Consider the following 14,189-nt stretch of genomic DNA (forward strand, 5'->3'; position numbering starts at 1 on the left):
AAGTATTTGTTGTGCTAATTAAACATTGGTATATATAGACTATAATTTACTTTCAATATATTTAATCTCCTAGATGCTAAAATTATAGAATTCACACCATTTGTGAACAATTAAATTTTTTTTTTTTGCTAACTAGCTTCCATTTCTTCCCATAGAAGTAAATTTGTTCCGTTCCACTTATTTCGAGCACTTAAGTTGACTCATTTCTCGAGTTTCATCACAACTTGGCCTCACGTAACTTTCGCACTTTCAATTTGTGAATTAGCACATTCATCAATTAACACATTGTAGTTTCTGCTCCAATGACCCCAATTGCATTTAAATTTGGAATTTTTTGGGGCTACCCGATGGGTGCATGATGCATTTTAGCTGGTCTGGCTCTTTCATTCTTCATTGCATTCCAAGTAACCTTCGTGGGTTTTCCAGCCCTTTAGCATCAACCAGTCTATTCGAAAAAGCCGACCTTTTCCTCTTTCGATTGCGTGAACACTTGGCTGGTTGTTCAAGTACATTTTAATGAGCACAAACAAAACGATTTTGTTGTCCTTTTTTTGCTGTTTACCCCAGGCCACAATGGCAAGCTGGCTTTCAAGGTGAATTTTTCGAAAGGGAATCGATTGATTTGCCAGGGCCTCTGCACATGACCTATGCCCACACTTTTGCGGCTTCCAGCGGCGGCTGATGAAAGTGCCCCACCCAAATGGGTGGGTTAAGCTGTGGATTCCACCTTGCATTCTTTTTGTTTTTTTATTTTTTGGGTATGCCATTTTGAGTCATGGCTGCACTGCGCCATTTTTATTTTTAGTAAGCAGGCAGCTATAAAAACTTTTAGCGATTTCATTATTTTCGTTCGCCTGCAGACTGTTCAAACACAATTGCTAGCGTATTAATTTTTCTAGCTGCAGCTGTCGCATTTCCCATTGCACTAAAGCGAAAACATCATTTTTGGCGGCACACGCGGCGGCTACGTAATTTCCTATATTTGATGGCAAACAATATTATTTATTTAGCTGGCAACATTTTCGTGCAACATAAATTAGCCCCAACTGAGAACATAAATTTCACTTTTGCGCGAAGCGAAAACCAGAAAATTTTCCGACTGACAGAAAGTTAAAAGAAAAGGCAGGCGAGCAGAAAGGCATTTAGTTTTATGTAGACAAAAAGCTTATTAAATATATACAGAATAATGTAACATGCACACAAACTTTCGACCTACTAAGTCGTTGAAAAGTCTTAAAGTAAGTTATCAATTAACTTTTTTAATTAATCAAGCAAGAAACCATAGTCATTTGTTGACTATTCATTCGCAATAAAATAGTTTACGCCGCTTTCTAGCTATTTATCACCTATGCACAACAATCAACTGTGGGTATAAAATCGTTTCAATTAGCCATATTACCGATTGTTTACTGTATCTGTTGAGCAGGGGTATTTTTTCGAGCTTGCAAAGTTTTTATTTTCAATTTGGCGCCATTCCAAATTAGCAAAACCGAATTAACGCAGACACAGTCAACATTTACCACCCCCTCCACCTTGCCCCTCCAATCTCGCACCATCAGCAGCCTTTATCTCTCGCTGAATTTCAATTTTCCACTATTTTCTCTACATTCTGATTTCGGCGTGGCCAACGCTGCGTATGAGCAATGTGCAAGGCGGGAGTGAAGCGCCAACGGCAAACGGCAAACGGCAAACGTCAACAACAACAACCTCAACTACACGCCGACAGCATCTTTGGCATCGTAAAAATCCAAAAAATATTACCAAGGCACTGGAAATTAGCAGAAAAAAAAGGGGGAGGATTATTTGAGCCCGGTTTTGGGGGGTGGGGGTGGCGGTGGAGCATCCATCCAAAGGAACGTGAAAAAATCTGAATGCGTTTCCCAGGAAAATGCCGACGACGTTTCTTGGGGGCGTGTTCGCGTACTGAAGTTTTGTTGATTGCGACGCCAGAGCGCTCCGCAAAATTGCTTTTGCCCAACAGTTTGACAGCAAAATTACGAACAATAATGCGTTCTGTTAATGGCGGCGGCGTTGCCATTATTAGAACGAAGGACTCACAGCCAGTCTACGCAGACAAGCCCATTCCCATTTCCCCATTTCCAATTTCCCATTTTCAGCATAACTTTGCCCATTTCGAGGACTAATGTTTCACCGCGTCTATGCGGCATAAAAAGGCCACCATTACCGGTCGCGCCAATTTAATTGTTAGATTTTCGGGTGCCAGCAGCATTGGGCATTTAATTTGATTAAAGTCGCCGACATGGCTCTGATTTATGGCCACCATTAGTTTAATCAGAATTGCTTCAGCAACTTGAACGGCCCACAATGCATCCACCACATACACATATCCATAAATGAATATCTACCCTTTCTGTGCATCGAAGCAAATGTGGCCAAAAGTCCACTTGGCCCTCTGTCTGGGCAGACAGCGGTGTCTGTGTCCGTGTCTGGTCTGCTCTAGTCTGCTCTGGTCTGCTCTGGCCTAACCAATGCCGAGGAGTTAAGGCCAGGCTGTAACCATGGCTAACATGGACATGGATGGCCACATGACATGGGCGAAATGCGTTGGCACTTGGCTGCGCTTTTCGGGGGACTGGAAGCAAATTGTCCACAGACTGCGGCAGTGGGAGGATGTGACAACTGACCAGGACACGCTAGTCGGGCAACTATTAAAAACAATTTAAAGTTGCAGTCAAACCTGAAATTTAAGCTAATGCAGGATGTTTTTGGATACAAACTTAAACAAGAATTTTGCACTTATCAGATATAAACATTGTTTTATTTTTCAGGTGACTTTTCTTTCCAGAGACATTTATTGAAGAATGATTGGTATTATGCTGGTAAGGAAAGGACTTAAGATAGGGGGAAAGCGCAAACAAGCCTGCATAATAATTTCCGTGTTCCGTCAACGCAGACATAATGCAAATTTCCACATTTTCCCCATTCCCGCTCCACAGTGCCCACTGTAGTGGTCCTGTTGACATTGCTCGGTTTTATTAGAGTTTCAGTGGGGAGGACGCAGGACTCGGTGACTTTTATGCTTTGTAGGCGTCCGGAACGGAACTCATCCCGCCTGAAGTCCTGTCCGCCTGCCATTCACTTGGCCCGTCAACCCTGATACTTGACATTGCACAATGTGGGAAGCGTCCATCCTGCTGTCACTCAAAACCCAAACCCAAACCCCAAACTCCAATCCCAATCCCAAACCAGTGGCTCGGCTCAGTGACCCTGGCTGCATTGCACAACTCCGTACCCAATTTATTTATTTGGGCATTTTTGCGGTTGTCCAACGGGCTTAACTCAATTTGCCACCACAACGGACTTTGCGAAATTAAAAAGGGCACGTGCAGCATTTTGGGTGTGGGGCAAAAAAGGGGTTGTGCCCAGTTGGATGATGTGTATATTCATTTCTTTAGAAAATTAGCGGCAATGAAATAGCTATAATTTGTCGTCATTTAGCACACAAGATATTTTTTGTTTATAAATAAACATGTTTCTGTTTTCTTAAATTTTTTTTTGGTTTTTGCTTATAAGTAAACAATTTTGGCTGCTGGTTCTGCTGCTATTTAATGATCAAATGAAGGCGTGGGCGATTGAACCAGACCCAGGGGCGACCCTCTTCGCCCTAGGAAAGGTATAATGTATAGTAATGGAGAAAAATAGAAGAAAAGATACGAAATGATACCGCACCTTATAGCCCATTGACGAGCAACTACAAAAGCCGCGAATCCAGCAGAGTTCTGGCAGAATCAACAAACATAATTGATGATATTTTCGACAGCCACAATGCGAATTAAAAGCGGAATGAATTAAGGCGAAGTCCAATAACGAGGCATATAAATCACAAAATGAAAAACGAGAAAGCGCGCTAAAGTATTTTAATTCCAATTTACATACGAGTATAAGGCTGAGATGAGCTAAGAACTATGTGTTCAAAAAAAAATCTTTGTTTATTTGGTGGAAAATTTATGCGTGTCGTGGAAATTCGAGGTTATAACCTTTGCGGAAATATTTCCGCTGCTGCATTTAGATTTATTCCCAAATGTATTAACCGATAACGAGTTTTCTTTTTGGCAGACAAAGACTTTTTCTTTTCAGACAGATTTCTCCAGCCGAATGCCCGATTGCATTAAGCGAGCGAATTGCTTTGCCACGTGGAAAATGTCACTGTTTGGCGGAAGTAATCATCATCAGGGCCGTCGAGACGTTGAGTTTGGCAAACACGCTTTTCGCAGACACTCGGAAAAAATGGGGTGGAAATGGGTGTCTTAACATAAAAGAGATGTCTTCAAAGATTTCGTGTTTTAAGCAACTGGTTTCAAGTTTAATTGACACCAAGCAGATACATTTTCTCTCTGTGCAGCCATACGTGCATTGCATTTATGTCGCCCAGACAATGTCGATGCGACTGGATGGCTGGCTAGGTGGCTAGAGGTGGTTAATAGTTCCGTCATCCGCAGACGCTGGCCAAAAACGAAAGTTGCAACTTGGTGTGGAGCGGCAGATGAGTCAGCGGACTGCAGCCGGAACTGGCCCAGGGCAACTCGAAGTGGCGCCACAGACGCGGCCATTATGTGGCAATTATGCTAGCAACCCCCAAAACATGATTGTTGTGCTAAATGTATCGACTGCGAGTTGCAAGTTGGAGGTTGGAGTTTGGAGTTTGGAGTTCTGAGGTTGTGGAAACCAACCCCGGGCGTTGGACGCCAGTCGCACGCCATGACGTCGTCCGGCGACCGCAAGTTTGCTTTTTAACAACTCCATGGAGCTGCGTCCTCCTCCTTCGCCCCCAACCGTGAAAAATAACAAATCGTTATCCAATGGCGCCCCCTCTCGCAGCGAATGGAAAACAAACTTTGCCCCATGTTTGTTGTCAACAAATATCAGGTCTAATTTTTATGCTGCGTGCAGTTCGCTCGATTTTGGGCGTTCGCAGCTGCAAAACTTTACGAAATCACTGGGCTTACAGGCCGGACAACTTATGGCAGTGACTAGCGAATAAACAGATACAAAAGTATCTACAAGTTGTCGCTGTCAGGAGACAACAGCATGTGTGCCTGCAATTTGTGCAGCTTTTGTCGCAATGTCAAGAAACTTTTCTGGCTCAACCCCCCACCTCTCTTTGATGTTTCCCCCGAAAAATATACCCCCACGCAGATGGCAAACATTTTAGGTTGTTTTGGCATTTTATGTGCATAGCATTTTGGGGTTCAAGACATTCAGAATTTATGCCCCAAAATGCTGGTACTCGCATACGAAGAGCATTTGCGACCCTGTACTTGGCTCAGATTCGGGACTCCATTTATCATGTGGAGCGTAGCCACATGATTCCGGAGCTGCCACATGATAGTCCAACCGTATCGCATTGTATTTAAGTTGGCCGGGATTATCTAAAGTTGGGAGCTCTAATTTAGCATGGATATCACAGTGAGTCGAATTAAAGCGGACCTTTTTCTTGGCGTGTACGTGCGTGTGGCCATTATGCATTTGGGGGGGAAAACTTTGTAGACACTTGAGAACTCCAGAGCTCCAGAACTCGAGAACTCTAGAACTGTAGAGCGCCGGGCACAGGTCAATGCAGCTCAATTAAAAGGCATGTCCGAAGGCTTTTGTGCGTGGAGCCAATTGAGTGCAGTGAAAGGACGCCAGTTTTGGGGTGAAATGCCGAGGCATTTGCTCATTTCTGTGTGGTTTTAAGGAAAAAAGAAAAAATAACTCTGGCGCCGTCTCTCAAATAACATTCCAAATAAGTTTAATGGGGGGAACTTCAATCAAGCGCTGGCTTTTGCATGCCATCGTTAAGTATCTTCAAGTGCTCCAAACTGAGCGCCAGCCATGTGCATTCGCTAGATACATTTGATGTGGCCACTGCACTCGCTTGTTTCTGCTCCTACAGTTCAGAACGCCCACTTGAAAGTCATATCTTATCGGCTTATCTGGAATGCCAGAGACGAAAACACAGACGAGCGATTGTTGTTGTTCTGCTTGCGACGTCAAGCGTTTGCGTTTGATTGCCATAAAGATACTTGAATTGAACTTATTGTAATTAATACGAGTACGATTCGCCGCAGTATTTTCAATGCCAGCCTATGAAAATGTATCCCCCACTTCCAAAGAACAAGTCTAGCCATTTTAGCATGCCTTCTGCGGTTTATCAATACAATACAATTGCGGGAAAAGCCAAGCAGGGGGAAAATATATATGCATATATACTTGTACGTGAAGCCCCAGAAAAGCTGTCATGTGTGCGGAAAAGCACTGGAAAACCCACCCGGAAGTTCAGACCTAATGCGTTTTTGCGGGGCGTGTGCAGTAGTTTTGACAGGCCAGCAGATACAAAGATACATTAAAGCCAATTCCATATCCATTAGCTATTAGCTGCAAGTTGAGGGCAGGCGCCCCTAAGTGTTGTCAATTAATAACCCAACTCGCAGCTAGCCAACATGCTTCCCTAAATATTTTGATGACAGCCTGGACTAAGTGATTGAGTTTGGCCATTAGACGACAGTAAATTGAACATCTTGTTTAGTCTGCAGACAAACTACATTCCTTCTTCAATAAAGTAATGAAAAGTTGAATTTATTCTTCCTGGAATTCGCAATCTAAATTACAGCAATTAGTACTCCATTGTCTGATAGTTTGCAATAGTATCTTTATGTGCTTTAATGTGAAGTGTTGTAGTAAAAATACTGAATAGTTTAAAGCGTATTCCTTATTTTATGAGTAGATACATTTTTTTTGGCAAGTTAACATGGCAATTGTAAAAAATATAAATTAATAGTTTCGTATGTTTATAGCTCAACATCTGTAAAGACCATTAAAAAAGACATGATGTGTAGAACAATTAAAGGAATATTTCATATATGTAAGTATTTTTACAGAGCACTTAACTGCATAGATATAAATTTATATTATTATTTCTCTCTCGAAGTTATTGATTTGTTAATTGGGTAAGCAATAATCATTGCTCTTGAAGTATGCTAAATAAATAATATGCCACTCTATAAGCTCATCGTCTAATTCAATTTCACTCAATCTTAAGCAGCTACATTGTTTGTCTGCTTGCAATAATAATAAGCTAATGCCAATCCATCAACACCACACTGCAATTCCATCCATCAACACCATATAGATCCGATTCCGCCATCGATGCCGTCCAACTGGACAGAAAAACAGACCAACTGGTCGAGTGGTCGACCCATTTCTAGACACTTATTAAATCAACAGCACAGCAACAATTCCTCGATGAGTTCTTGTCTACAAGTCAGGTTCTTGCTGCTCCTATTGCTGCCGTTCGGTTCAATCCATTGCGCAAATATTACAAAGTCAAAGTCCAATGAAGAAAATATAATAAAAAAAACACAACGACGATGGGGAGACTCAGAACCCGGAGTAGAGAATCGGTTTTCAAGACTCACTGGAGTCGCAGCTCTCATCTTCCACTTGGGGTCTTTTACCCAGAATACTCGTGTGTATTTGCTTTTGCTTTTTTGCTGCTGTCTGCATGCTTTGTAATTTTTATTGCTATTTCGCTAAATTGTTGTCAATTGACTGGAGATTGGCGCAAGTTTGCAGCATGTTTAGTTGCCAGTTTTTCGGTCACTCTTCTTTTTCTTCAAGTGGCCAAAGTTTGCTCTTTGATTGCAAAACCATTGAAAATGAAGCAGTAAATAAATCTAGCTTTTATAACTTTAAAACTGCTTTATCCTAATGAAATCTTATCATTTTTAGTACTTTTCAATGCATAAAAGTAGTGTTTTTTGAGCAGCTTTTTCGCAATGTTGCCCAATAAAGAAGTACAAACAATAGACATTGTTAAATGATATGAAGAAATCATCGACGATTCGCTAAAATTTTGATTGGCATTCTCGGCGTCCATTAAATTTTGTTTTGCACCAGCAAAACTGCGGCGCAAAAAGTCTTGTTTGCCACAAAAATAGATGGGTATCTTGATAGATAAATAAATAATACTACAGTAAGCCAGCCAGCGATGCCGAGCGATGCAATGGCAAACGAGACTTTTGTTTAGACTTGACAAAGGCCGCAGGAAGATATGAAACAGTAGTCGAGAGGCAGCGGAATGTTCTATACCAAAATCACTAAACAAAACAACATTTTTTTTGGGTCATCGTCATCGCAGTTTTTGGCAGTGGCCAACATCTATCTATCTGTCTCCACTGGCAACATGTCGCATGTGGCCAACAGAGCATTTTTCATAGGACACCTTTTTCAAAAAAACAAAACTGAACTGGAATAGTGGAATACTGAATACTGAAGTTCCGCCGCGCTCTTTTGTGTCTATTTAAAATGCTAATTTGCTGTCAGCACCCGTAAATATTCGCAATTTGTTGACCCTTCTTCATGCTCGTGTTGTTGGATGGGCTTTTTATCTTTTTATATTTTTTTTGCTGTTCTAATATTTTGCTGCCCGGTGGGTTAATAAACTTGTTGCCGCACGACACGGCTCATAAATAAACACTTCTATTGATTTAGTACGCCGACTGGGCTCACAAAGCCAATAGCAATCATTGGACTTCTCCTACCTACCACGACATTCATTTTGGTGAGTGTTTACAAGACTCTTAAGCTGCTTAAATGTGCCCCAAGTCGTTTCTTCTTTTCCGCAGAAATGCTTAATATTTATTTTGATTATACAAATACTTAATATACTATATAGCCGTATCGAACAATGGGCAGTCCAACAAAAGACGACTGTGGGCGGAGCTTGGGGCTTGTGGGGCCCCGAGCTCCAAATGATTATTGTTATTGTGGTCGAGTTGACTCCTCAATGGCAATCATAAATAAATGAGTGCGTACACTCGAAGAAAAGATACATTTAAGTGCAGTGAAATAGATAGAAGCGATACTCCGGAATCTACACTCTACATTTCTACCCCAAACAAACCACACATTTGTGCTCAGTGTTCTCTGTCTTTTGATAATTCATATGCTGTCTGAGCTGGGCGCGTCGAGTGTTCGAATGTCTGATGGGTATTTAAGGTGTTGGCCGGAACACTCACATGATTCAGGCGTGCGGCGATCTTGGCATGCTCCTCCTGGTAGGCTTTCCTGGCCTTTCGCTTGTCCTGCGAGAGGTGGGTCAACTTATCGCAGACGACCTCCAGCTGCTCGGCGTTGAGCTTGAATTGTTTGGCCTGCTGGTCCAGTTCATCCATGTAGGATCGCCAGGACTTGGAGATCAGGCTGCCTGCAAAGGGGTAGAAGGCTAACACTTATTAGTAATGTGAGCCACACATAAAATAAGGCTTGTTAAAATTCATATTAAGAAATTAGGAAATAAGCTATAATTTCGATTTTAGGTCAGTAAGCTTCGGTATATGATAACATTTAAGGATTGAGTGGATATTTATTCCACAAAATGTCATATTTTCCCAACCGCACTTGCGTGATAACTCCAAGTTACATCTCGCATGATAAATATAAATAAATAAAGTAATAATAAAGTAATAAATAAATAAAGTGCAATCAAAAGTCCCCGACAATGAATCATTTCACTTAAGCCAGCATTACGCAAAAGTTACGCAAATACCTTGCACAGATTTTTGGAAAATTATTTGCTGAGCCAATCGGAAACATAAAACCCACGTCTGTTCTTCGTTTCTTCGTTCGGTTTTGGCTAAAATGTTTGCGCTTCGCTGGGCTGCAAAGTCTGAAGTTTAGACAGCAAACTGCACTCAAATCCAGCGATTCAAGTTCATGGTCAAGGTGAGAAGCGGAGCAGATAAACAATCGGAGACAGAAATATATATACAAATATGTATGCATATATAGTTGGACAATATCAAATGGCCCGAACTAAATCATTCGGCTACGCTTTTGTGCACTGGTTGTGTGCGTGCACATTCGCATCCAGCGGATACGTTTGTTTGGCCATGTAAACAGCAGGGAAAACATTTCCCAAGCGAAAACCACTGACACCGGACTGCAAATTATAGCAATTTTCATGTGCTCCTCTCTTCTGGGGGAGCAGCTAGAAGCGAAAAACAGCTGCACTTTGTCGACACTTTGATGAGCTCCGCAGAACGTAGATGGTGCTGGCCAATTTCCAGAGTCTAGAGTACAGAGTCGCGAGTCCTGGCTGCCCGGATGCATCCGGATGCAATGACCATGCCACCCAGAGCACGGTAGTTGAAAACGATTTGCTTGTCTGGCGATTATCTCGAGTCGTTTGAAATGGAACCCAACGCGTCTCATTCACTTGGAAATGCGATCAAGTCACGCGATAGCCACTGGCCAGTTTTTCCAGCCCAGCAGGCTGCCAAAAAAAAATCACACCATCAATGGGAGTGCAGGAATATTTCATTCTCCAACCCTTAGATACAAGATATGTTTATGTTGTGCCATCCAATGCCATCCATATAGGGGCCATTAACAATAACATCCACCAGCTTATCGACACTTGCCTTATAACTGCCGCACTTTTACCCTGACTAATGGATGATACGCTGGTGAGTTCATATTGTGTGTGAGTATTGTGACTAATGCCCAAGAGGTCAATGGAAGTTCGAGCATCTCACTGTGAAACTGGGTCCATTTGGCTATAAATTGCGCTCTTTACTTTTTTGAACATATGTTTTGTTTTAAGTCCACCATCTAGATCTTGTTTCTTTACCAAATGAAAGCTAGCATATAATTCTACCATTCATTTGGCCTGATTAAAGAAGTGAAAACCACTTTTTAATTGAACTTAAGAACAGCATATCGAATGGGAGTGGTACGAGGACAACGTACTCGAGATACGAGATACACATATCATTGACCAAATAATTGGCTATGCAATCTTATCTGGTAGCACCTGCAATTGCAGGCATCTTTCGTCTTACCTTGCATTTCGTCAGCCCGATCGATCTTGAGACCCTGCTGGGCCACAGCTGTCAGGCTGATGGCGTACTCCTTGTCGCACTTGGCCTTCATCTGGATGGATCGCTTCATGGTCTCCATTAGCCGGAGCTCGGCATCCTGGCGGACGATCAGCGCCTCGTGGGCGGCCCGACTTTGGAGGGCTGATGAGAAGCCCATGATGCTCTCGTTACTCCCTATTTGGGTCGCGGCTCTCTGTGAGATATAGGCATATATAATGGAAATTATATATAAAGGAAAGTGATTCAGAACAGAATGGCGGTTTTTATCGTGCGTTCGCACTTAAAGGGTTATATATGTTTTTGTTTCAAATTGTTCTGGGGAGAGCGGAATGCACTTGGTGTGGAAATTCCACATGAAACACAGAGAAAAAACACAGCGGACATGTGGCAAACACTTGTTGCATGGCAATTTGGTAATTCGCTGGCATTACTGCTTTATCGCCCCTCACTGGAATTAATTATTTATGTCACACGAGCACTTTGGTTTTTGTTTCCCAAAATAAACTTTCACATGCGTTGACACTTCTTTGGTTTTTGGGGTTTTTATTTTGAGCTCTTTACTTTTGCATATGTCACGACATTTGCTAATTACACACGATCTCGTCCCGGCGTTTGATTAACGACTTAATACGAGTCACTGGCATATGCACTTTTTATCCGCTAATTAACGCATTTTCCGCTCTCCCTGCCACTTAAATGTATATATTTATTTTGTGGCGCTTTTTAGTTTTGTGGTTTTTTGGTATTTTGAATGCAACAGTTGTCTTCACTTGAACTTTTCCCCAAGTATTTTCCAAAAGCAAAGCGAGCCAAGAGTTGCGGCGCAGTTGCTGCTGCTGTGGTTGTTGTTTTGGTTTCAAAGAGGAAAACTTGTTTTTCCCGCTTTCTGGGCGAGCAAACAAAAATAAACATTGCCCCAAGGAAGGGGAAGGGGAAAGGGGCGAAGTCAATAAGGAAACACAAGCGACAGAAGGTGTGTGCGGCAAGTACGTGTATCTCAAAGATACACAAGGAAAAAGAGCAGTGCGATATCTAATCGAATCACTTGTCACTTATCAGCATTCTTACAGAATGGAATGCTTGTTATTTGTGGTATATTTACACATTAAATTACAAACATTGATTTTATTCAGCGTTTAGATAGTTTGTTTGTGCTTCCTTGATATTGTTATTATATCCTCAAAAGTAACCCACTATCACATGATAGTTTTCTCTCGGTGCATTGGCTGGATGCGCCAGAACAGCAACTTGATGCATTGTCTGTATGTGCGTGTGCAGTTGGCCAAGTCGAGTAAAAAGTATAAACGGGTTAGGCAGCAAGTAGGGGAGCATCCTCAGCCACCAGAACCAGAACAACAAAAACAAAGACCACAACAACAGCAGCAGCAGCAATAAGGAGATTCTCAACCGTTATATAAATTAAGAATGTAAATAAGAATTTTTAGAAGTGATCTGCACTTCTGGCGATTTTAGGGGAACCACATTTACCGCTGAATTTCTTTGCCGACGGTCTTCACTTGCAATTTGCGTAACTAGAGCACAGTTCTTGGCACGAACATATTGAAATATGGATGCTTATCGTCTTGAAGGCTTTATCAGAGGCTTCTTGTTGGCACGTCGAGATGCCCGCACTTCACATGGCCACAGAACACAGAACTCAAGAATCGCGAATGGAGCTCAGCACCGAGTATCGTATTAGATTGGATCGAATCGAATCGAGTCAGAATTCGGAAATCGGAAATCGGGTAATATTGAAAGCAGGCAAACACAGCGAACCGTTCGCCTCGAATGTTCAGCGGAAACTGAGCGCCGGCCACTGAAAAACACTCGAAACACTCGCAACACTCGGGCCGATGCGGCGAATGAGCAACGCGAGTGCGGCGAGCCAAACAGAGAGACTGAGAAGCCCAGAGAGCGGGAGAGAGCAAGAACAAGAGAGAGAGAACACAGTGAGAAAAACCGGTTGCGGAACACCCAGCAAACATTTTCAAACAATAAAAGTCACCATAAGGCAGAAGTGGCTTAATAGTGGGTTTTCCGAAGGGATTACTTATGTTTGCTGACTTTTGCGTTTCGTCGTTCCCATTAATCATGGTAGGCCATTTCATACGGGAAAATCTTCCTCGTTTTTAATTTTTATTTTTATTTATTCTATCAAAAGATTCTTTTTATGATCAATTGATTCAATTATATATTAAATCTATATGTTTGCTGACTTTTGCGTTTCGTCGTTCCTATTATTTATAGTAGGCCAATTGATTTGGGAAAATCTTCCTTGTTTTTAATTCTAAATATATTTAGTCTATCAAAAGATTATTTTTATCATCAATTGATTCAATTATATATTAAAGCCTTTTGTGATGATATTTTGTGATGCAAATTTGGAACTTGCTTAGAAGGGAAAAGCCAGTCGGAAAAGGTTAACTCAGATTTCTGATGTTCTATAAGGTGTTATTAAATGTTCAAAACAATATATAATACGGCTTTTTAAGTAAGCCTAAGCAAGAAATGTTGAAACAGAATTAATCAGCTTTTTTAAGTCTTAAAATCTAAATTGAAGTCATGATTTTTTTGGGAACATTACCATTTCCACTAAATTGCCACCATTTTAAGCTAAAAAGGTGAGCTCTCCAATATTTTTGTACGTTTTTCCTCACACCAACCCATAAGTGTTCGTTGGCAGACAGCAATGACTGTTGTAATCGGAGAATTACCAAATTTCCGCACTATTAATTACGCAGGTTCGGTCTGTCGTGCGACAGCTGGCAGGATCTAAGGACGAACACCCGAAGCACCCAAACACCCGAAACACCCACCCACCCACTGTGGGTCGCTTTGGAAACGGAAGCAGCTGAGCTGTAACCAAAACAAAAGCTATGATAAATGTTATGCGTGTACCTAGCTACCCTTTGTTCGTCCTGGGCCAATCACCCCCGCAACTGCAAGCCATCGGTATCTCCATTTAATTTACCCCCCCGCACTTTCGTCGATTGTCAGAGTCCGGCATAAATGCGAAAATGCATTTGCGCATCAAACGCAGGCGGGCCAATAAATTCATTAATAAATGCGAAAGTGAAAAGCGCAGCAACTCCGATGCTCCCTCCTGCCACTTCAGCTGCTCCTGCTCTTTGTTGTCCTTGTGGTCAGAGATGGGTCCTGTTCTGCGCATAATGCAAACAGTGTTTGCTAAAGTCCTACACTGTCAGCAGACTTTTTTAAGCGCAGAAATGGGGTATAACACTTTTTTAGAGCAAAGAAAATATATTAATAATTCCATATGCACGGATATTACTGATAGCTCAAGGA

The 14,189-nt window shown here is 41.9% G+C and overlaps 1 protein-coding gene across 9 annotated transcripts in view; it reads right to left on the reverse strand.

Annotated features, from left to right (window-relative positions):
* The window catches only part of LOC6536347 (tyrosine-protein kinase Fer), a 27,086-nt gene extending 14,398 nt beyond the window's left edge, over positions 1–12,688 (reverse strand). For 2 of the 9 annotated variants that reach the window (XM_002096893.4, XM_015192197.2), the window contains exons 1-3: positions 12,372–12,688; positions 10,845–11,076; positions 9,021–9,208 (exon numbers count right to left, since the gene is read on the reverse strand). In XM_002096893.4, coding sequence (XP_002096929.1) covers positions 9,021–9,208; positions 10,845–11,040 — 384 coding nt within the window. In that variant the 5' untranslated portion in view covers positions 11,041–11,076; positions 12,372–12,688. Of the gene's footprint in view, positions 1–9,020; positions 9,227–10,844; positions 11,077–12,371 lie in introns of all 9 variants that reach the window. The other 7 variants (XM_039376043.1, XM_039376042.2, XM_015192198.3 and 4 more) reach the window with 5 other exon arrangements.
* Between the last annotated feature and the right edge of the window lie 1,501 nt (positions 12,689–14,189).

Source organism: Drosophila yakuba, chromosome 3R (assembly GCF_016746365.2).
Source record: "Drosophila yakuba strain Tai18E2 chromosome 3R, Prin_Dyak_Tai18E2_2.1, whole genome shotgun sequence".
In the NCBI taxonomy this organism is placed as follows: Eukaryota; Metazoa; Arthropoda; class Insecta; order Diptera; family Drosophilidae; genus Drosophila; species Drosophila yakuba.